The sequence below is a fragment of the Eublepharis macularius genome, chromosome 12, assembly GCF_028583425.1.
Source record: "Eublepharis macularius isolate TG4126 chromosome 12, MPM_Emac_v1.0, whole genome shotgun sequence".
Classification (NCBI taxonomy): domain Eukaryota; kingdom Metazoa; phylum Chordata; class Lepidosauria; order Squamata; family Eublepharidae; genus Eublepharis; species Eublepharis macularius.
The window spans coordinates 56,169,168-56,191,315 of NC_072801.1; the positions used below are offsets into that span (position 1 = coordinate 56,169,168).

The following is a 22,148-nucleotide window of genomic DNA, read 5'->3' on the forward strand; positions in this document are numbered from 1 at the left end:
CTAAGCACAGTTACATACATTAAATGTAGTGGCACTTCCTTCTGCGTAGACATGCATAGGGTTGCTCTGCAATTTGCTTGGGGAATCGAATACATGGATAACCACTTATTTGCTTCCAAGTCCACCCTTGTGGGGCAGGCAGTGACTAGAAGTACATTTGTGAAAGCAAATGGGAGGAACTGAATAATAATAATGTGAAGCAATTGATTCTTTTCTCTCTCTCTCTCTGCACATCCTGGAAACTTCTGTGGATCCAGATCAGTTGCTGGGGGATAGTCAAGCTTCTCAGGGGAGGGGGCACTTTATTTCACCCTCTCCTTGTATTCCTGTAGCATAGGATGGGGTGGTTCTTTTCCTTCCTTGATCTGCCTAGTAAATAAAGAAATAAACTTCATTCTGGATTGATCCCTGGGGTGGGGGGAACCAAAGCCAGAGCTTGCATGGGGCACCAAAATACCTTGGCCTGGCTCTGTTTTTTAAAGTGTGAATGCTTTTATGTTTGTTTCTTCGTGCTATCCATCATTTTGATATCATGTTGAGCTTTTCAGTATACTAAAGGCCAGTTGGAAAGTTGGAGCCAATTTGTTTTCTTCTGTAAGTTTGTTAGACATGGTGTCAGGAAGGATCCAGTCTCTTGGGGAGGCCCATTACATGCATTGTCATTCTGAGTGATATACCCTGTAATTACCATTCACACCAAGATTCCTTGTGCATCCCCAGAAGCTGATACATTCAAAATAACTTACTTGGGCCATTGATATTGCCTCTGCCTATTAAAATTCAAAGCTGGACTTTAAAAGAAAAGGCTCTAGCACTCCAGTTTCTAGTAGTTCCCCCTCCACATGTCTTTGGAGGGTGGGTGGTAAGGTCTTCAAATTATTGTGTCAGCGAGATCAACTGCCATTCCAGATATTCCTGTAGCAGAAACAAATGCAATGGCTGTAGGTGATGATTGTGGGAACTGCATCCCGAGAAGAAAGAGGAATCATAGAATGATGGTGCTGCAGGTTTTGCTCATACTGCTGCAGATTCCTCAGGCTGAGCTCCAGGCAAATGCCATGAGTTGCTCCATCAGAGACCCTGTTCGGACTCCTCATTATTATAGGAGAGGTGACTTCACAATTGGTGCAAGTGCTTCTCAAGTGATACTAATTTTGGATGAATATTCCTTCCAGGAGTATCCTATTCCTGATTCTGGATCTCCTATGTAAGGAATTCTTATGTTGTTGCTTGCAATTCTGTACAGGGTAGGGGTCACTATGGAAACTTCTTACCTATGGTTTGAGTCACAGATAGGTGCCTGTGCTTCACACCCTCTCCCCAATTGTTAGATGTTTATATCCCCGTCAAGTATTTCTGGTCTATGTGAACAGTGAATTGAGCAATCAAGAACCCTGGCTGAGTGAGAGCTTTGATCACAGTCTGAGTTATTTAAAAGGAAAAAGATTTTTATTTACACTATTCCCTAGAGCACAAGATGATTTGAAAACTATACCGAAGCACTACAGGGTGTTACAGAACAATTCTAAAAATACTCAAAATATGGCACTAAGTCACTGGTTTTACTCAGCATTTCTTTCCTTGGAATGGACACAAGTCCACTAGACCATTGAAAACTGAGGCTGGTTAAGATAGACTTCACTTTATTTATCCCTCTGTTCATCAGTGCTAGCTTGTGCACTTCTGACAGGGTGCCTAGACTTTCTTCCACCCTTCGTGTCCCAGCTGAGAGGTTTCACTTGACCTTACCATGAAATTGAGTGTGACTCCCCATGTGTACTTGGGTGGCATCTTCTTTCTAATCAAATTAAGATGTGTCTCAAAAATTTTCACGACCCAACTGACGTCATCTATTTTGCTCCTTTCTGGAAGGAGGGCAAATTGATCATATCCATCCTGCCTAATTGTTTCCTTAAAGGAAAATTATCTTCTCTCAGTCTACAATCTGAGGTCTCATTCTCAGAGAAAAATGTTTTGTCTAATATTGGAAAGAATATCTAAGATTGGAAAGAATGTTTTGTCTAAGATTGGAAATAACATCATAAAATTTTGCATAACCTTGTGTTTTTTTTCTTACTGCAGCATAGTGACAAAGAATTACCAGTATATCCTGGCCACAGTATTTGCTGTTAATGAGATCAATGACAACCCCAAGGTTTTACCAAATGTTTCCTTGGGATTCTACATAGTGGAGAGCTACTTTGCTGCAAAAAGGACCTATTACAATGCAACGGACCTCCTTTCCAGATTTCATACTCTTGTCCCCAACTATAAGTGTGAAATTCATAACAATCTGATAGCAGTGATTGGGGGATTAGGTACTAAATCATCCCGTCATTTGGCAAGCCTTTTGGACATCTACAAGCTGCCACAGGTAAAATATGAAAACAGAACATGGAATTTTCAGAACCATAAAGATATATTTACAGAAATAATTCAGACACAGTATGTTATGATGACATACAAATCTGCTGAACTCCCATTTCATTTCTAAACTATCTGTTCATTCTGGTTTGTTTGTTTTTTAGTTTAGTTATGGTGATTTTGACCCTATGCTGAATAGTCAGACCAGTTCCCTTACTTTGTACCGGATGGTTCCAAATGAAGTCTATCAATATAATGGGATTGTCCAGTTACTACTACATTTCAGATGGACATGGATAGGTTTAGTAACCATGGATGATGACAATGGAGATATTTTTCTGAAGAATCTGCTACCAAGACTTTTGCAGAGAGGTATCTGTTCTGCCTTCATAGAAAGAATGTCCACTTTCAGTTTTTTTACAGAATACTTTAGTGTGCAGATCCGCTGGCAGGAAACATATGAGGCTATTATGGGAAGCAAAGCCAGTGCTGTTGTTGTCCATGGAGAAACCAAGGCCATGATGTGTTTAAGGGGACTGCTCTACCAAGGAGAATCTTCTGACAAGTCATTTTATGGTAAAGTGTGGATTATGGTAGCTCAGCTGGATCTCTCAGCAGTGTCCATTCATAAGGGCTGGCCTATACGAAGCTTCCATGGTGCTTTGGCCTTCACAGTTCACTCCCAGGAGGTACCAGGATTCCAAACCTTTCTTCGGAACTTAAGGCCTCATGTTGCTGAGGGAGATGGCTTCATCCAAACATTCTGGGAACAAGCATTTGGCTGTTCTTTTTCAAATGAGGAGGCTGATGAAGGAAGCTGTACTGGAGAGGAGTGGCTTGAGAATCTTCCTGGACCTTTCTTTGAAATGAGCATGACTGGCCATAGTTACAGCATCTACAATGCTGTCCATGCTATTGCACATTCTTTACATGCCATGCACTCGTCCACATCATGGGTCAAGTTAGAGAGAAGGAAGCTGCAACATCAGAGCATTCAGCCATGGCAGGTACCAAAGCTTAATTGTCAAGAGCATCCAAAAATATGCAAGCATAAAATCTGAATGTATCTAGAATACATTTCTTGAGTACAAAATTTTAGTAACACTTTGAGACGCTGTTATTCCACTTCAACACTCAGTGTTGAGGAATTTGAATATGTGGCTTGGCATGGGGATATCTGCCAAGAAAACATGGTGATGCGACATCCCCCCATGGGTCAGTAATGACTCGGTGCTTGCACTTTTTACCTATGGGTATATCACCAACTAATATTTCTCTTATGCTAAAGCTAGTCACCTCTCCATTCTGTAGAAGCTAAAAATGCAGCGCTGTGTGATTCATATTTTGCCTTCTTTAATCCAATATGTTCTTCCAAAGATAATATTTAAAAAGAATTCAAACTCCAGTGTTATAAAATAAACACTTTTGTAAGTATAACCTCTATTGTATAGGTTCTATGGGACTAATTTAGGAAGGAAACTTTCACACAATTTTAAGTTAAGATTTTTTTTCTTTTTCACCAAACCTTTTAACAATTAGAACAATACAACTATTTTTTTCTTTTCTTTTACCAAATCAAAAGTGCTATAAAAACAGAAATTTTCAGCCAGCAATGTCTTTGAACACCACTCAAGGTAAAGAAGTTCAACTTGTCGGATACCAGCATGTGATAAGAGTCCTTTGCCACAATCCTTCCAATTATGAAGCAACTGGAATCCAGGCTTCTGTCCTCTTCTTGGGAAGAAGAATACAGTCCCAGTAATAACACCACCCTAACACTACACACAAACACCACTTTTTGTCACTATTGTTCACATACAACATTTCTGATTACCTTACTCAGGGTGATCAAAGCATGTTATCAAGTTCCCCAGCAACCAGCTTCTTCCTCAGCTGCCTGGCTTTAGCTACTGACTCCATCCTACTGGGCTAAAACAATTATCTTATAGGGGTTATATAAGCAATATTAATTCATTGATAATAAATTTAGGTGGGTAGCCATGTTGATCTGCAGCAGAACAACAGGATTTGAGTCCAGTGGCACTTTAAAGACCAACAAGATTTTCAGGGTGTAAACTTTTGAGAGTGCGGCACTTCCCAGCTGCCTCGCAGAGGCTTAGCAGGGGGCCAAAGTTTGCCCTCCTGGAAGGAGGAGGAGACAGACCTTCCCGGGCATCCAGGACCAGCCTGGGGGGTGTGTGGAGACAAGAGCCAGAGAAGGTGTCTCCGCCCCCTGCGATCAGTCCACCCTTCTCACCCAGTTTCAGTGCGGGATTAACTACCTGCTGGTTTAGAGTCAGGTAGGAATTTTTTTCCCATTCTCCAAATTGGCAAAGTAGGGATGGGTTTTTCACCTATCTTGTACTGCAGCAGGGGTTTGAGGCAATTGGTTGAGTGCTGCCTGTTAGGCTGCCCATGGCAGGAGAAAGTTGGGGAATAGGGAGCAGTCTAGTGAGCACCCTCTTGGCAATTCCCCATTGGTGGGGAAATGGAGTCTGTCAGGAGAGATGGTATGCTTTATGGCTACCACCACCTGTTAGACCGCTTTCAGGGAACCCCAGGTGCAAGTCCTTCCCTCATGATATATGGCCGAGGCTTTAGGAGCTTGAGGCGGGGAACCCTTTGCCTGACTAGTTGGGCTGACACCATTTCAAGAATGGCTGATGCCCGGAGCAGTGCGGCTCTCCCAGAAAGGTCAAGGCAGAGGTCCTGGAGCAACCCCATGGCTTGTACCACCAGTTTGCCTTGCTGCAGTTTAGAGTTTATGTTGTGTTTAATAAAGTGGCCCTTAATTCCAAGCCTTGTGTCTGTCTCATTCTTCTGACTGGGGGGGGGGTGCAATCAGAGCTCCCTTCTTCAGACACATGAAAAGAAAACATATTCAAATCTCTATTTGGTCATTAATCTGATTTAGACTTGTGGATCCTGATCCAGCAAGTGTTATACGAGAGGATTCTGCTGTGTGTGAATATCCTTTGCCTGTATTATTTCTGTTTTTTTCTTTCTCAGTACCTCTTCTCCATTTCTAGGATCCTACTTGGATTGAGCATTGCTAACTTTCCACATTTTGCTTAGTTCTTTTAAACCTATATACTGCCTTGAAAAATGAGTGTGCTATAATACAGGTACTGAATCAATGCATTCTGGTTTCATAGAGCAAAGACTTTGGGAATGTTTCATGAGTTAAGTGATAGAACAATAAAAAAGCCAAATCTTTACAGTGCAAAATGTTTTCCCATTGGTTTATATTAGAAATCACTTCACTCAAAAACCAGTGGGAGAACGTTTTAATCTACCAGGACTTTCCGTTGCTGACCTAAAAGTGGCTTTCCTCACAAAAACTTCAAGGGGAGACTACAACATGAGAGATTGCTGAAATGGAGTTCAGTCACAAATTCAGAACAATAGAACATCTTCTCAGACACAGACACACACAGACACATGAACTGGAACTGAATAGAGACAAGATTCTTATCTCACTACAGATGGTAATTTCTGATCTAATCAAACTGCGTTGTACCATTGTAACTTTACATCCTGATTCCTGACATCTTCCTTTGCAACACCCCTCCCACTTCATCAAGCTGCATTGTACCTTTACATCCTGATGGCTTCCCTTGTAACAATTCACATAGTGTTGGGCTGGGATATAAAGACTTAGGGATTCCTACTTGCGTCTGAAGGAGAGAGCTCTGACAGTCAGAAACTTACACCCTGAAAATCTTTTAATCTTTAAAGTGCCACTGGACTCAAATCATATTGATAATGGTTGTTTTCAACTCCAGCTTTTAGGTGACATGGTATTGTTTCTTTATTTCTTTTTCTCTGTCCACGTAGCTCCATCCCTTTCTGAGAAGCCTGATGTTTAACAACAGTGCTGGCGAAACAGTATTTATAAAAAAGAATGGGGACTTCTCAGTGGGGTTTGATATTACAAATATGGTCACATTCCCAAATAACTCTTTTGTGAGAGTGAAAGTAGGCAAGATGGATCCTTGGGCTCTTTCAGGCAAAGAATTTGAAATCAATGAAGAAGCCATTATATGGCATACTCATTTTAATCAGGTAGGGGACTGCTTCAGCCATTAGTTTTGATAAGGGAATAGAATGTTTCCAAAGTCTCTGTTTAGATTTATACATTTAAAAATATTGTTCTTGGCACAAACCATTTATACTCTGTAATCTTAATAGTGCAAATATGCATCTTGATTTGAATTTCGAACACACTGCGTGAGCATTGTCATGGATGATGAGTCAGAGACCCCCCCCCTCCCCCCATCCACAGAAAACCACTAGATTTGGGGTCTGAAATTCAGGCTTCTATAATATAGTTTGGCCCTCAGGTTCTAAAGCCGTGCTGAAGCCTAGAATATTTCTACAATTAGGAAGAAGCATGATACCACCTGCTAGATTCTGTTGAGAGAACAGGAAGTAAACTTATACTTCCAATAAAGTAATGAATTGGATTTGAGGCATTCTGTCTGTCAGATAAGCCCCAGCATATCTGTCATGGTGGTGTTTTATTCATGCTTCAGTGATGTTCTGTTTTTACTACCAGTGTTCTGAGTTCTCTGAGAATATGCACAAGTACCCTGAGCAGGGAGAGAACACTTGCTTGCTTATCTTGCAGATGTTTTATTAACAGTCATTGGCTGATGGTTGTTGTGGGTTTTCCGGGCTGTATTGCCGTGGTCTTGGCATTGTAGTTCCTGACGTTTCGCCAGCAGCTGTGCCTGGCACCTTCAGAGGTATAGCACCGAAAGACAGAGATCTCTCAGTGTCACAGTGTGGAAAAGATGTTGGCAGGTCATTTATATCTAATCAGGAGGGGTGGGGTTGAGCTGAGTCATCCTGTAAGAGTTTCCCAGGGTGTGGAAAGCTAATGGCGGGAGGCTTCACTGTATCCTGAGGAGGTTCTTTTGCATATGGATTGGTGCTTGGTGTGCTAATCTTCTCTGCAGGGCTATTGTTGGGTGTAGAGTGTTTTGTTAGCCTGGTGTTTTTCAGAACTGGAAACCATGCTCTGTTCATTCTTAAGGTTTCTTCTTTCCTGTTGAAGTTTTGCTTATGCTTGTGAATTTCAATGGCTTCCCTGTGCAGTCTGACAAAATAGTTGGAAAAGTTGTCCAGTATTTTGGTGTCCTGGAATAAGATACTGTGCCCTGTTTGCGTTAGGCTAAGTTCAGCCACTGCTGATTTTTCAGGTTGTCCAAGTCTGCAGTGTCTTTCATGTTCTTTTATTCTTGTCTGGATGCTACGCTTTGTGGTCCCGATGTAAACTTGTCCACAGCTGCAGGGTATACGGTATACTCCTGCAGAGGTGAGGGGGTCTCTACTGTCTTTTGCTGATCATAGCATCTGTTGTATTTTTCGGGTGTGTCTGAATACTGTTTGAAGGTTATGCTTTTTCATAAGCTTTCCCATCTGATCAGTAATTCCTTTGATATATGGCAAAAACACTTTTCCTGTAGGAGACTGTTTTTCCTTGGTTGTTTGATTCATCCTGGGTTTGATTGCTGTTCGGATTTCATTTCTGGAGTAGCCATTTGCCTGAAGTGCGTGGTTTAGATGATTAATTTCCTCATTGAGAAAGGGCGGCTCACATACCCGTCTTGCACAATCCACTAATGTTTTCATTATGCCTCTTTTCTGTCGGGGGTAGTGATTGGAGTTTTTGTGTAGGTACCGATCAGTGTGAGTTGGTTTCCTGTAGACCTTGTGACCTAACTGAAAGGTTGCTTTGCGGATGACCAAGGTATCCAGGAATGGGAGTTTTCCCTTGATTTCTTTCTCCATTGTGAATTGTATGTTCAGGTGGATGTTGTTGAGATGATTCAAAAAACCCATCAATTCTTCCTCCCCATGGCTCCAAATGATAAATGTATCATCCACAAATCGGAACCATACACTAGGTTTGTGGGGTGCTGATTCTAGAGCTGTTTTTTCAAAATGTTCCATGTAGAAGTTTGCTGTAACTGGGCTGAGAGGGCTCCCCATGGCCACCCCATCCATCTGTTCATAGAATTCGTTATCCCATTGGAAGTAACTGGTTGTCAGACAATGATGGAATAAGGCTGTTACATCCTCTGGGAAAATCTGATTAATAAGTGCAATAGTGTCTTTTACTGGAACCTTGGTAAACAGGGATACAACATCAAAACTGACAAGTATGTCTTGTGGATTGAGTTTCAGAGAACTGATTTTGTTGATGAAATCTGCTGAATCTTTAATGTAAGATGCGGTTTTCCTGATATGGTCCTGCAGGAGATCGGCCAGATGTCTAGCTAATTCATCTGTCGGTGAACCAATGGCACTCACAATGGGACGGAGTGGGACTGAATCCTTATGTATTTTAGGGAGTCCATATAGTCTAGGTGGATGTTCTTCTGTCTTGCATAGTTTTCTGTGCGTGTCAGGATGTAGTGAGGAATTCTTGATCAGCGCATTTGTTAGCCTGGTGATTTTGCAGGTGGGATATAAATGACCTGCTAACATCTTTTCCACACTGTGACACTGAGAGATCTCTGTCTTTTGGTGCTACACTTCTGAAGATGCCAGCCACAGCTGCTGGCGAAACATCAGGAACTACAATGCCAAGACCACGGCAATACAGCCCGGAAAACCCACAACAACCATCATTCTCTGGCTGTGGAAGCCTTCGACAATAAGTCATTGGCTGGCTTGGGAGAATGACCTTGGAGTCTAGCAGAGACTGCATCAACTGTTTGAAAGACCTAAAGCAGGGGTGGCCACACTTGCTTAATGCAAGAGCCACACAGAATAAACCTGAGATGTTTGAGAGCCACAAGACATGATGCATTGAAGTGACTTCAGAGGAAGAGGCGGGTTTGGGGGAGTGCCGTGAAATGACATCACAGGAAGGGGTGGGGTTTTTGCACAGTATGCTGGGAGTGACATCATCAGAAGGGGTGGAGCTTGGGAAGGACTACCACCTAACCTTTGACCTGGAAGTGACATCACAAAAAGTGATGTTATCCTTGCAAGGCACCACCTCTAGAGTATTCTGGCTAAAGACTCCAAGTTTTTTTTTTAGTTGGAATTGTCAACCCTAATGTTTTATTGAAAATAGGAAATACATTGAAAGAAAGAAGGAAGGAAAAAAGGAAAGGGAGGGAGGGAAAGACATGGAAAGATGGAAAGGAAGAAAAAGACAGACATGGAAAGAAGGAAGGAAAAGACAAAAAAAGAAGATATGGAAAGAAGGAAGGATAAAAAAAGGAAAGAAAGAAAGATAAGGAAAGAAGGCATGGAAAGAAGGAAGGAAAGGAAGGCATAGAAAGATATGGAAAGAAGTAAAGAGGAAGGAAGAAGGGAAGGGAAAGAAGGAAAGAAATACATGAAAGGAAGGAAGGAAGACATGGAAAGATATGGAAAGATGTTAAAAGAAGTAAAGAGAAAGGAAGGGAAAGATTTTGAAAGGTATGAAAAGATATGGAAAGAAGAGGAAGGAAGGAAGGAAAGAAAGGAAGGAAGATATGGAAAGGGAAGGAAGGAAGGAAGATATGGAAAGGTATGGAAATATATGGAAGGAAGGAAGGAAGGAAAGAAGGAAAGAAGAGAAAGGAAGAAAGAGGAAGGAAAGAAAGAAAAAGAAAGATGGAAAGAAGAAAGAAATGGAAAGAAGGAAAGAGGAAGGAAGGAAGGAGGGAAGAAAGAAAAATCAAGGAAGGAAGGATCACAAAAGCAGAGCCACACAATCTTAAAGCAAGCACATGTCCTCTGAAGCAAACACATTCCCTGCTCCTCCATCTCAGCTGTCCTGCACACACTTATGGGTGCGCCAGTCCTCCGTGCAACTAACGAGGCTTCCACCCATGCAAAAGCCCCCCGGCGCAGGCTGTGCTTCATGCCATGAGCGGCTCTCGGCAGCTGCGCACTTGCCTTCTCGGGAGTAAGCCGGAAAGCAGGAAGTCCTGGGCCACCTCTGCCTTGGCGCTTCCTCGTCGCGTCTTCACTCCTCTCTTTCCCCTTCCCCCCAACTGCCCGTCCCGGGCGCTCGCTGAGAGCACGGGGCCGGCAAAACTCAGTGCTTGCAGAGGAGTGCCCAGCAAAGTGAGGACGGGTGGGCTGTCCTCAGCCCTGGCCCGCCCCTTCGTTGCTCCAGGGTTGGGAAAGGGGAAGCACGCTGGGTGCATAGATCGGGTGAGCGGCTGGTCGGCTCTGCCCCTTAAAGGAGCCTGGGGGAGGAGTGAACTTGCAAGCCTCCGGGAGCCGCCAAATAAGACTTGAAGAGCCGCATGCGGCTCGCGAGCCGCCATTTGGCCACCCCCTGTTTATGTTTCCCTTCCTGTGTTCTCATACTTTGCGCACTCAAACAGACTTTCCTACACTATGGGGGGTGGGTTTTGAACTATAATTCCCTTAGCTTTAGTTACTAGCCTCATTCCAGCCAATACCCTTGTACAGCTATCTTGATACTGGTATGTTCATCAATAAAGTAACTTTAACTCATACACAATGAGTGATGCACTAAAGTGCTTTGGGATACCATGCAAGATGAGTGATGCACTAAAGTGCTTTGGGATACCATGCAAGACCTGACACTGTCAGCCAAAGTTAAGTATTTTCCATTGCAGGAAGAGTCTTCCAAAAGAATATACTGCTATGCTATAACATAACCCACTGGATCTACCAAAGTGTTTTATATCTCATGCAAAATGTCCACAAGATTTTTTTGAACATGTCTCTGTTCAACATAAAAAGTGTGATGTACCTGATTGTTTTGTTTTGCTTGTTTCTTTTTTGTTGTAAGATTATGTATTCATCTCTTGTTTTCTCAGTGCCCTCTGATTCCCCTCCCATGCTACAGTCCATTACACTTGGTTTCTGGGATTTGTTCTGATTTGTCCTGATTTCTGTGATTTGTCCTGATGCTGGAGGCCATACCTTTCAAATACAGAAAAACTCTGACACTGATTTTGGGCAAGACTTCTTTATGAGACAATTGCTTCATGCATCAAGTTTGCCAGAAATACATTTAAGTACAGTGAAAGCAAACTTCCTTAAAAAATGTTTTCTATTGACAGGTGACACCACTTTCTCTCTGTAATGACCACTGCTATGCAGGCTATCAAAAGAGAAAGAAGGAAGGGGAACCATTTTGCTTTTATGATTGTATTCCATGTCCAGAAGGGAAGATTTCAGACCAGACAGGTAGAATATGTAATGTTAGAGTGTCATTGAGTAGGACCCTTGGCTATGTCACACAGTCACTCCTACAGGGTCATGACTAGAGATGGGCATGAACCAAAATACGAACCAAAATTAAGCACAAATGAGGCTAGTTTATGGTTCACGAATAGGGATGTGCGTTTCGGCATTCAGAATGCCGAAAGAATGCCGAAACAAAAGTGTTTCGGCATTCTTCAAGAATCCCGAAACGTTTCGGGGAATGCCGAAACGTTTCGGGATTGCCGAAAGAAAAACCCGAAACGTTTCGGGATTCTTTCGGCATTCTTTCGGCATTCGAGAATCGCCATTTTGATTTTGCTAGCCGTTTGCCTTAGCAAGCGGCTAGCAAAATCCTGCTGGAAGCAAAGGCTTCCTGCAGGCTCTTAGAAGAGGGGAGGGGGGGAGAAGGAGTGAATCACTCACTCCTTCTGTCACCCCCCACCCCTCTTGCAAAGGAGGATAGGGAATCCTGCTTTGCCTTGCAAATGCAAGGTGCAAGCATTGCATTGCACTTTGCATTTGCAAAGCAGCAGAGATTCCCGCCAAAACTAACAGGTAGGGGAGGGGGAGCAGGAGGAGGGTGGCTCTTGGAGTGTGGGTGGGGAAAGGCAGGGGACTGGGGACTTTAGGAGTCACCAATCCCACTGCTGCATTCTCATGCCAGCCAATAGATTTAAATCTTTGGCTGAGGCTGCAGCAGGGGATTTAAATTTGGAGCAAGACTGTCTGGAACACTTCTGTTGCTGCTGCTGCTGAGCTGTGACCGAGAGAGGAGAAGAAGAGAGACTGCACCTGGAGCCTGGAGGACATCTGCCTGGAGGATCAACTGTGCTGGACATCCTGAGAGGACACCTGGTAGGCCTTTTTAAAATTTTTGTAAATTTTTTTGATGCCGGGCAATGTGCTGCTGTGGCCTGCCTCTGCAAAAAGGTGTTGCAGTTTATTCTTGGCATGGCCTGGGGGACAGGTTGGGCAGACAATCTTTGATGGTGGGGGGGGGGGGTTCAGCATTGGTTGTTGTGCTTGCCTTCTTTAAGCTTGATCCACTGTTTTAAGATTAAAACCAGAGTGTGCCAGCTTTGGGCCTACACAGGCCAGAAGCCTTTCTTCTGGCTGGCTCTCACAGTTGTGCTTCACAATCTGGAATGGTGTGGCTTGCTTTTCTGTGTCTGGTCCCCTGCTTGCAAGGATTCCCAACAGGCTCCGTCCTGATCAACTGTGCCAGCCTGTGGGCCACACACAGGTATGGCCTGGGGGACAGGTTGGGCAGACAATCTTTGATGGTGGGGGGGGGGGTTCAGCATTGGTTGTTGTGCTTGCCTTCTTTAAGCTTGATCCACTGTTTTAAGATTAAAACCAGAGTGTGCCAGCTTTGGGCCTACACAGGCCAGAAGCCTTTCTTCTGGCTGGCTCTCACAGTTGTGCTTCACAATCTGGAATGGTGTGGCTTGCTTTTCTGTGTCTGGTCCCCTGCTTGCAAGGATTCCCAACAGGCTCCGTCCTGATCAACTGTGCCAGCCTGTGGGCCACACACAGGTATGGCCTGGGGGACAGGTTGGGCAGACAATCTTTGATGGTGGGGGGGGGGGGGGGTTCAGCATTGGTTGTTGTGCTTGCCTTCTTTAAGCTTGATCCACTGTTTTAAGATTAAAACCAGAGTGTGCCAGCTTCGGGCCTACACAGGCCAGAAGCCTTTCTTCTGGCTGGCTCTCACAGTTGTGCTTCACAATCTGGAATGGTGTGGCTTGCCTTTCTGTGTCTGGTCCCCTGCTAGCAAGGATTCCCAACAGGCTCCGTCCTGATCAACTGTGCCAGCCTGTGGGCCACACACAGGTATGGCCTGCGGGACAGGTTGGGCAGACAATGTTTGATGGTGGGGGGGGGGGTTTCAGCATTGGTTGTTGTGCTTGCCTTCTTTAAGCTTGATCCACTGTTTTAAGATTAAAACCAGAGTGTGCCAGCTTCGGGCCTACACAGGCCAGAAGCCTTTCTTCTGGCTGGCTCTCACAGTTGTGCTTCACAATCTGGAATGGTGTGGCTTGCCTTTCTGTGTCTGGTCCCCTGCTAGCAAGGATTCCCAACAGGCTCCGTCCTGATCAACTGTGCCAGCCTGTGGGCCACACACAGGTATGGCCTGGGGGACAGGTTGGGCAGACAATGTTTGATGGTGGGGGGGGGGGGGTTCAGCATTGGTTGTTGTGCTTGCCTTCTTTAAGCTTGATCCACTGTTTGAAGATTAAAACAAGAGTGTGCCAGCTTCGGGCCTACACAGGCCAGAAGCCTTTCTTCTGGCTGGCTCTCACAGTTGTGCTTCACAATCTGGAATGGTGTGGCTTGCCTTTCTGTGTCTGGTCCCCTGCTAGCAAGGATTCCCAACAGGCTCCGTCCTGATCAACTGTGCCAGCCTGTGGGCCACACACAGGTATGGCCTGGGGGACAGGTTGGGCAGACAATGTTTGATGGTGGGGGGGGGGGTTTCAGCATTGGTTGTTGTGCTTGCCTTCTTTAAGCTTGATCCACTGTTTGAAGATTAAAACCAGAGTGTGCCAGCTTCGGGCCTACACAGGCCAGAAGCCTTTCTTCTGGCTGGCTCTCACAGTTGTGCTTCACAATCTGGAATGGTGTGGCTTGCCTTTCTGTGTCTGGTCCCCTGCTAGCAAGGATTCCCAACAGGCTCCGTCCTGATCAACTGTGCCAGCCTGTGGGCCACACACAGGTATGGCCTGGGGGACAGGTTGGGCAGACAATCTTTGATGGTGGGGGGGGGTTCAGCATTGGTTGTTGTGCTTGCCTTCTTTAAGCTTGATCCACTGTTTTAAGATTAAAACCAGAGTGTGCCAGCTTTGGGCCTACACAGGCCAGAAGCCTTTCTTCTGGCTGGCTCTCACAGTTGTGCTTCACAATCTGGAATGGTGTGGCTTGCTGTTCTGTGTCTGGTCCCCTGCTAGCAAGGATTCCCAACAGGCTCCGTCCTGATCAACTGTGCCAGCCTGTGGGCCACACACAGGTATGCTGCTTTGGCCAAGGTAACCCTTTTTGGTTGCTGGCCTGGCACTCACAGTTGTGCTCCACAATCTGGAATGGTGTGGCTTGCGTTTCTGTGTCTGGTCCCCTGCTTGCAAGGATTCCCAACAGGCTCCTTCCTGATCAACTGTGCCAGCCTTCGGCCCACACACAGGCCTGCTGCTCCGGCTTTGGTAACCCTTCCCGTTTGCTGGCCTGGCACTCACTGTTTTGCTTCACATTCAGGTTGTTTATCGTTGGTGGACCTCTTCTGGACTGGACTGCACTTGGTGGACATCGGCCTGCAGATCTCTGCGTGGAGGATCAACATTGCTGGACATCTGCACTGGTGGACTGGTAGGGTTGTTGTTAAATTTGGTTTTTGAGCTTATGTCTGCTGCTGTGCCTACCTGCGAGCATATGCTTTGGCTCTGTCTTTATGGCTTGGGCCGGGGGGGGGGCATTTTCTGGTTGGGCAAGAGGATATTGTTTGGGGGTTAGGGGGGCCAGCATTGATCGCAGTGCCTGCTTTCTTTCATGTTTCATTTTTCAAGTTTGAGTGTGGGGTGGGCATGAACTGCTGTTTCACAGGACTAAAAAATGAGTGTGCCAGCTTCTGGCCTGCACAGGCCAGAAGCTCTGCTGGGTGGATGTGTTTTGTTTTGCTGCTGGTTGGCCCTAGCCTTTAAGGGGGGGGGCTGACTTGGCTTGTGCAACGGGGCCTTGAATTTTGGGGTTGCGTGTGCGGCGTGTGGTGTTGACTCTGCTAACATTTCCAATTTTCTTGACAGCATCGTGGAGGAGAGGAGGACCAGCTGCAAGACCGCCTGAACATCGCTGGACTGCAGGACTGGTGTTACTGTGAGCGAGTCCGGGTTCACATTTGGGTGGCCTTGGGGGTGGGTTCTTGCTAGCTTGGGAGGGGGGAGGCTCATCTTCAAAACACCACATCCACACCCCACACCGACATACCACAGATACATCGGTCCCGCTAAATAGTGTCTCTTAGGTAGGTAGGCCAGTTGGTAGGTGATCAGTGGATAATTGCCCTCAACATAATTATTAGGGAAACCGAGCCTAGTTTTTTTTAAAAAACTAAATAGGGACTCAGCAGGGAAAGCATTAGTGAGTGAGTGTTAGGTTTGAATTCTATATATATATATATATATATATATAAAAATTTGTAATAGCTGTCAATAGGCTTCCCATTAGTGCCCCCATAACTAGGGTTCCACTGCCCATCTCTGGCACCCGTGGTGGTGCCAGGCCGGCCCGGGCATACTAGTGTGTGAGTGTTTAAGGCTTTGTCACCTGTTACTGGGGTTTAGGGCCAGCTCAATTCCAGAGGAATTCAGCTGATTGGCAGGCTCAGGTTCCCTGACATAAATAGGGTTGCTTAAAAAGGCACTTGATTGTTCATCTCCAAGTCACAGAGCCACTAGAAACACAGATTTATAGCAGGTTAGTTAGGTCTTGAAAACAAAGTTGACCTTTGTTTTCTAAATCTTTTCTGATTAGTTAGGGTTGAATTTGGGAGGGGAAAGTATGTCAGAGAGGAAAGCAGAGAGGGGACCCGGGGGAAAGGCTAGGGAGAAATCTAGAGGGGAGGAGGGGAGGGGGAGGGGGACTGCTGCGGCAGCCCCTCCATCTGAGCGGAGGAGGCCCTCCCCTGCGCTGCTGCCGTTCACCAGCCTGGCTTCTGGTGACAGGAAGAGGGTTCGCAAGACTCTCTTTCCTGAGGCAGCTGCTGGAGGGCCACCCCCAACCCGGGTGCGTGAGGCAGGGGCTGGCACTGGGCAGGGGCCTGCTGCTGAGGCTCCTCCTCCTCCAGTGGTTGCGAGCCAGCTGCTGGAGGAGGGGCAGCATGTGGTGTCTCCTGGGATGGGCGCGGAGCACATGACTTTCCCTGCGCTCCCGCTCACCCCAGGAACCCGGAGGATGTTGGAGGAACTGCCCGTGAGACCCCCCCTGGGGCGGTCCACCCCAGTTTCCTCTGAGGCCAGCAGCAGGCCTCTCGCGGCTGTGCAGGAGGAGAGGACGCGGGAGGAAGAGGCAGAGACTGTGGTGGAAGAGCCCACATCTCTGCCCCTTCAGCCTCGTCCATCCCCACCTGCCCGGCCGAGAGTGGGACACGGTGTGTCCGGCCAGAGCACCTCACAGGAGGTGCCGCAGGGTGGTCCCGAACGCGCTTCTCCTGGGAAGCGTGGGATGCCCTTTTCCTCCGAAATCTGGAAGCACTTCCAGACAACGGAGGATCCCCGAGCAGCCCTGTGCCTGCATTGTAGGCAGCGCGTCAGCCGTGGCAAAGATGTGTGGCATCTCTCCACGTCTGGGATGAGGTACCATATGAAGAGGCACCACCAGGCGGTGCTTCTTCGGGAGGAGGGTTCGAGTGGCGCCGCACGGCCGCCAGCTAGCCAGAAGGAGGCAGGCTCCTCTGGTGCTCTCCCCCCAAGGGTACCTGCAGGAAAGGGACGCCAAGCCTCTCTCCCGGAGATGCTTGGTATGCAGGGCGCTAGTGTGCCCAGAGAGGGGATCCGGAGGGCGAGCAGGCGCATCACGCGCCACATCGTCAACATGATAGCAGTGGATGGGCAACCGTATTCCGTAGTTGAAGACTTCGGCTTCTCAGGGCTGCTCCAAGATTGCTTTCCCTGGTACGCCGTCCCTGCTCGCACGTCGTTGAGCAGATCGGTGGTGCCCTCGTTTTACAGGGCTGCCAGGGATCATGTGAAGGCACAGCTGTCCCGGGTTGCCGGGAGAACTGTGCACTTCACATCGGACATCTGGACCTGCCCAAGTGTGCAGCAAGCGTACCTCTCACTTACTGCTCACTGGTGGGAACCCGAGTCGGTTCTGGGTGGGGGCCGGGGGGAGGTGCCTAGCACAGCTAGACAGGGAAGGATGCGAGACCGCCAGGCCGGCTACTGCAAGGCCTTGCTTCACGCCGAGGTGCTCGACGTGTCCCACACGGCGGAGAACATCGCTGCCACCTTAAGGAGACAGTTGGACGAGTGGATAGGCCAGGGACCCGCCACCGTGGGATGCATGGTGACGGACGGTGGCAAGAACATGAGGGCAGCGGCGCATCTAGTGAGCCGAGAGAGCGTCTACTGTGCCGCTCACAAGCTTCACCTAGTGGTGAGAGATGCGCTGGGGTTGGGCTCCTCGAAGGAACCCGTGGATACCCGGACCCGTGAACTCCAGTTACTTGTCCAGAAATGTCGGAGGCTCACGGGTCACTTCTCGCGCAGCGTGAAGGCCACGCACGAACTGCGCCAGACACAGGTCAGGACAGGTGTGCCAGAGCACGCTCTGATCACTGACGTCAGCACTCGCTGGAACTCCACCTGCGCCATGCTTGAGCGCTTGGTGGAGCAGCAGGCCGCACTCCACGCGTGGCTCTCCGAGCACCGCGGTGCGAGTCAGGTGGGTGAGTTCAACCGGGAGGATTGGCTCACCATCACCCAGACAGTGGAGGTCCTGAAGCCCTTCAAGGACTTCACTGTGGCGGTCTCGTCAGACACGGCGACCCTCGGTCTGGTCATTCCCCTGGTGCACACGCTCCAGAGGAATCTGGCCACCCTTGCAGACCGGGTCGCGCCCCGTGCTGACCTTGTTCCAGCGGTGCGCGCATTAGTGAGAAGGCTGCAGCAGGGCATAGCTGCCAGGCTAACTCCTCTCACTAAGGAAGAGTCATACATGTTGGCGACCATGTGTGACCCGCGCATAAAGGGCACTTTCGCCGAGCGGGACGGGAACCTCACCCAAGCCAGAGACGGGCTCTGCTCTTGGGTGAGGCGCAGGCAGGCCAAGAGGGGACGCCTGTCGACAGGGGGGACGCAAGAGGGGCCCTGCCGTGCGGGTCCCTCTGACGCCCCCTCTGCGCAGGCCCCCCCCGAGGCCACCACCGGAGTGCCGATGGAGATGGAGATGCTCCGGTGGGCCCTCGTCCCCTCTGGGGTCGTGAGGACCGTGAGAGAGGATCCGGCGGAGGCGATGGTCAGGGACTACCTCGCGGAGCCCTGCGAGTCGCTCTCCACCGATCCGCTCAGCTACTGGGCCAGGAAGGAGTCGGTCTGGCCGGACCTCTCCCTCGAGGCGCAGCGGCTGCTCTCATGCCCTCCGACGAGCGTGGAGAGCGAGCGCGTCTTTTCACATGCGGGCGACATTGTCGGCCCACATCGCACTCGCCTTCTCCCATGGAGAGTCGAGCAGTTGACCTTCCTGAAGGTCAACTCTCGCCTCTTCGATTTCTCAGGACTGGACTTCCAGAGTGACTGAGGTGAGCCCAACTTGTGGCCTGCATCCTCTATGAGTCCAATCCTTTGGAATCGCGCTATCCCCTGTATAAAACCCTGTATATACAGTTAAGACCGGCCAGTAGAGGGAGGGTGGTTAGGAACCAGTGGCAAAGGGAAAACACCCAGCAATTTGAAAGCCCCCCCCCCAGGGTATTCAAAACATCTCCCATCACTGAGACATACCCTGTGGGACCAAATTTATTATGAAAAATAATGCCCCAGAAACATGGATTGCTACTGGAGGGAGAAACAGGTTAGATAGGGATTGCTTAGGTGTTTTTATCAGATGAAATCATTGTAAAAAAAATTGTAGAAGAATTGTTGTACTGTTTTTTGAAAGTTGATGTTCTGTTCATGTAAAAAAAAGGAAAAAAAACCAAAAAAAAATGTTGTGATTATGTTTTTTAAAAGTTGATTGAATGTTCATGTAAAAAAAAAAAAAACCCAAAAAAATGTTGTGATTATGTTTTTTAAAAGTTGATGTTCTGTTCATGTAAAAAAAAGGAAAAAAACCCAAAAAAAAATGTTGTGATTATGTTTTTTAAAAGTTGATTGAATGTTCATGTTTAAAAAAAAAAATTTGATGTTAATGTTGGGTTTGCATGGTTGGGGGATGCGGGAAGAGTGGTGGATGGGCACCGGCCAATGATGATCTCTCACAGATGTTCCCAGGTAAATTCTGAGGCTGGTGTGGGGGTGGGGGGAGACCTCTGCAGAACTGCTCCAGAAATACCATTGTCCAGTGCCTTGGAAGTGCCCAGTTCAGCTTTGTGTGTCTGAACTGAAAGCACAGCCACAGGAAATGACATAGGTTCTGCTGGACCCTGTTGCAGTGGTTCCCCCCCATTAAGTCGTTTTATGGAGGGAGAGTTGTATTAGGCTGGTAGTTATTATGATCATCTTCTGTTTCCATGCCCTGTTGTGCCCGCTCACTATGTAACCTGTTGTAATGTTCAAAACTTTACTGTTTGTCCATTTCAAAAAAAAAATTGTGTTTAAGATTCTCTGATGTGTAGTTAATTGTGTTGTGTTGTGCTATGAGGGACAATAAGTGTAATATGTTGTGATTTGTTGACCACTTGTAATTTGAAAATGAGAAAATAAAGGTTTTTTAAACTTAATGATTGTGTGTCTGTGTTCCCTTCTTTGATGGGAGGTTGGTTCCCAGCATAGGGAACAATGGGGCAGGCTGGCCAGCCTGTTCCTGGGGTACTCGGTGTGGGGCAGCTGAGGGTGGTTTTGGTTCTGAGAGGGGCTGAGTGGAGGATTTGGGTCTGTGTGTGGCAGCTGGGGTGGGGGAACTGGGTTTGTGTGGGGCTGTAAGGAGTGGACTATGGGGGATGAGAGCACTGATCGTCCCTTTTGCCCAAGTAGGCCCCTGCTACTGTCCTGGTGTGGGCTTCCATGCCTCTATCAGTTGCTGGCCCTCCTTTGCCATCTTTTTCAGAAATTTTCCTAGGGCTGCCAAACTCCTGGTTGGGCTTGAGTTCAGGTTAGAGAGAGTAGTTCCCTACAGATAAACTGGCTGCTTCCAAGGGCAATCTCTTTAGAGGGCAAATGCGGACCATGGATTCTGGGGGAGATCCCTACTCAGATTTTCCTTTCCACAAGTCCCACCCCCAAATTGCCAGTAACTTCCAAGGCCAGAGTTTGCCACCCCAGAGAGATCCCGTTCCCACCCTCTTAGCCTTGGCATGAAAGTTGTAGCCCCCATGGAACGCTTCCAGGTTCCTGATTCCAAGCCCAATGACACCAATGTAAGACAATCCAGACCTCCATCAAAAATGGATTTTAAGTAGCAGTGGGATTGGGCTGCATTTCAGTCATTCACATATCTGGTTGTGTTCCCAAACATTTAGCTTATGGTTTTTTAAATCAGCGTATGGCACTTAAGGACACTTTTAAATGGTTCTAAAAACATATTTTTATTATGAAGTATTTAATGTGGCATTGATCAAGGGCAGGCCTTTTGGCCAAATGAGCAGTATCAGTACAGTAAAATTTAGACAAAGCTCATAGGAGGAAAAAGCATTCACACTGTGAAGTGGGAAGAAAGTTTCAATTTACATGTACCATGGACTCCGAAAAAGACATGCAAGTGGCATCCAGACCAAATCAGGCCTGCTTTCTCCCTTGAAGATATCAATTGATGATAGTGCTTATGTCACATCATGAGAAGACAAGGTTCACTAGAAAAGACAATAATGCTAAGAAAAATTGAAGGCAGTAGGGAAAAGAAGAATACCCTAGATGTGGTAGATTGACTTCGGTTTGCAATACATGGACAAGGTTTTTGGGATACTGTGGAGCTCAATATAATTCTAAAGTACACCACAAGTGATTTGAATGCATAAAACATACAGACACATACACATAAAATGTATATACCCCCTCCCCACCAAATTAAAGGTTTATCTTATGCCCCGGTTTTCTCCCCCATGGGAACCTAGAGTGGTTTACACATTGCTGTTCTCCCTTGATTTGTTTCACCCTCATCACAACCAGGCTAACAATAGACAGCTGCTCCATGCCTCACATTGGAGTGACTCCACCGATGGCCTTCTTAGTTGTATGAGGGGGTGGAGGGGGGGGGGGAGGAAGGAAACAACGCACTCCTGCCCACTCTATCTGGGGCCTAGGTTACCAAATTGCTTGGCCTTGGCAAGGAGCCAGTGGTGGGGCGGCACTGGTTCTGGGGCCCCGTCAAGAACATTTGTCCAGGGCCCCAAAATCACCTAGACTGCCTCTGGAAAACACAACACAATTGTTTACTTAGGCTGAGCCAAGAACATCCATCAAGCCTACAAGGCACAGAATCAGAGTCTGCCAGATTCTAGACCAACTCTCTAGCCATTGCACTACAGTGGATATCTAAAAATTGTTCATACCCCCACCAGCAACTTGAACATTTTTCTCCAAAAGGCACACAACTTGGCTGGGTCTCAAAAAGGACTATGATGCATGGGCCTGTCAATGCATACTGGTACTAAGGCTCTGGCCGGGGGGAGGGGGGCATTGTGCCAATGCCACCCTGGCTTTGGAAGGGGACAGTAAAATAGAAGAAATAATCTAGTTTCAGTGCCTCCCCCCCTTCTCTCTCTCTCTCTCTCTCTCTATAATGTGAGTGAAAACATTACTACACCATCACTGAAGCCTACAGGATACTTAGGGTCTGTTCACACACGCATGATCATTTAATGGCAATGCTCTGGCATGATGATGTCTGTTCTAGGAAGTGATGTGATCATCACACAAGGCTGGGGAGCACGCACAATTCACAGCAGG

At 47.2% G+C, this 22,148-nt stretch overlaps 1 protein-coding gene across 1 annotated transcript in view; it reads left to right on the forward strand.

Annotated features, from left to right (window-relative positions):
• Positions 1 to 995: 995 nt before the first annotated feature.
• Positions 996 to 22,148, forward strand: part of LOC129339477 (vomeronasal type-2 receptor 26-like) — a gene marked incomplete at its 3' end in the record, with an annotated part of 29,367 nt that continues 8,214 nt past the window's right edge. The window contains exons 1-5 of the mRNA XM_054994058.1: positions 996 to 1,207; positions 2,083 to 2,374; positions 2,529 to 3,371; positions 6,202 to 6,429; positions 11,412 to 11,538. Of these exons, the coding sequence (XP_054850033.1) occupies positions 996 to 1,207; positions 2,083 to 2,374; positions 2,529 to 3,371; positions 6,202 to 6,429; positions 11,412 to 11,538 (1,702 nt within the window). The remainder of the gene's footprint in view (positions 1,208 to 2,082; positions 2,375 to 2,528; positions 3,372 to 6,201; positions 6,430 to 11,411; positions 11,539 to 22,148) is intronic.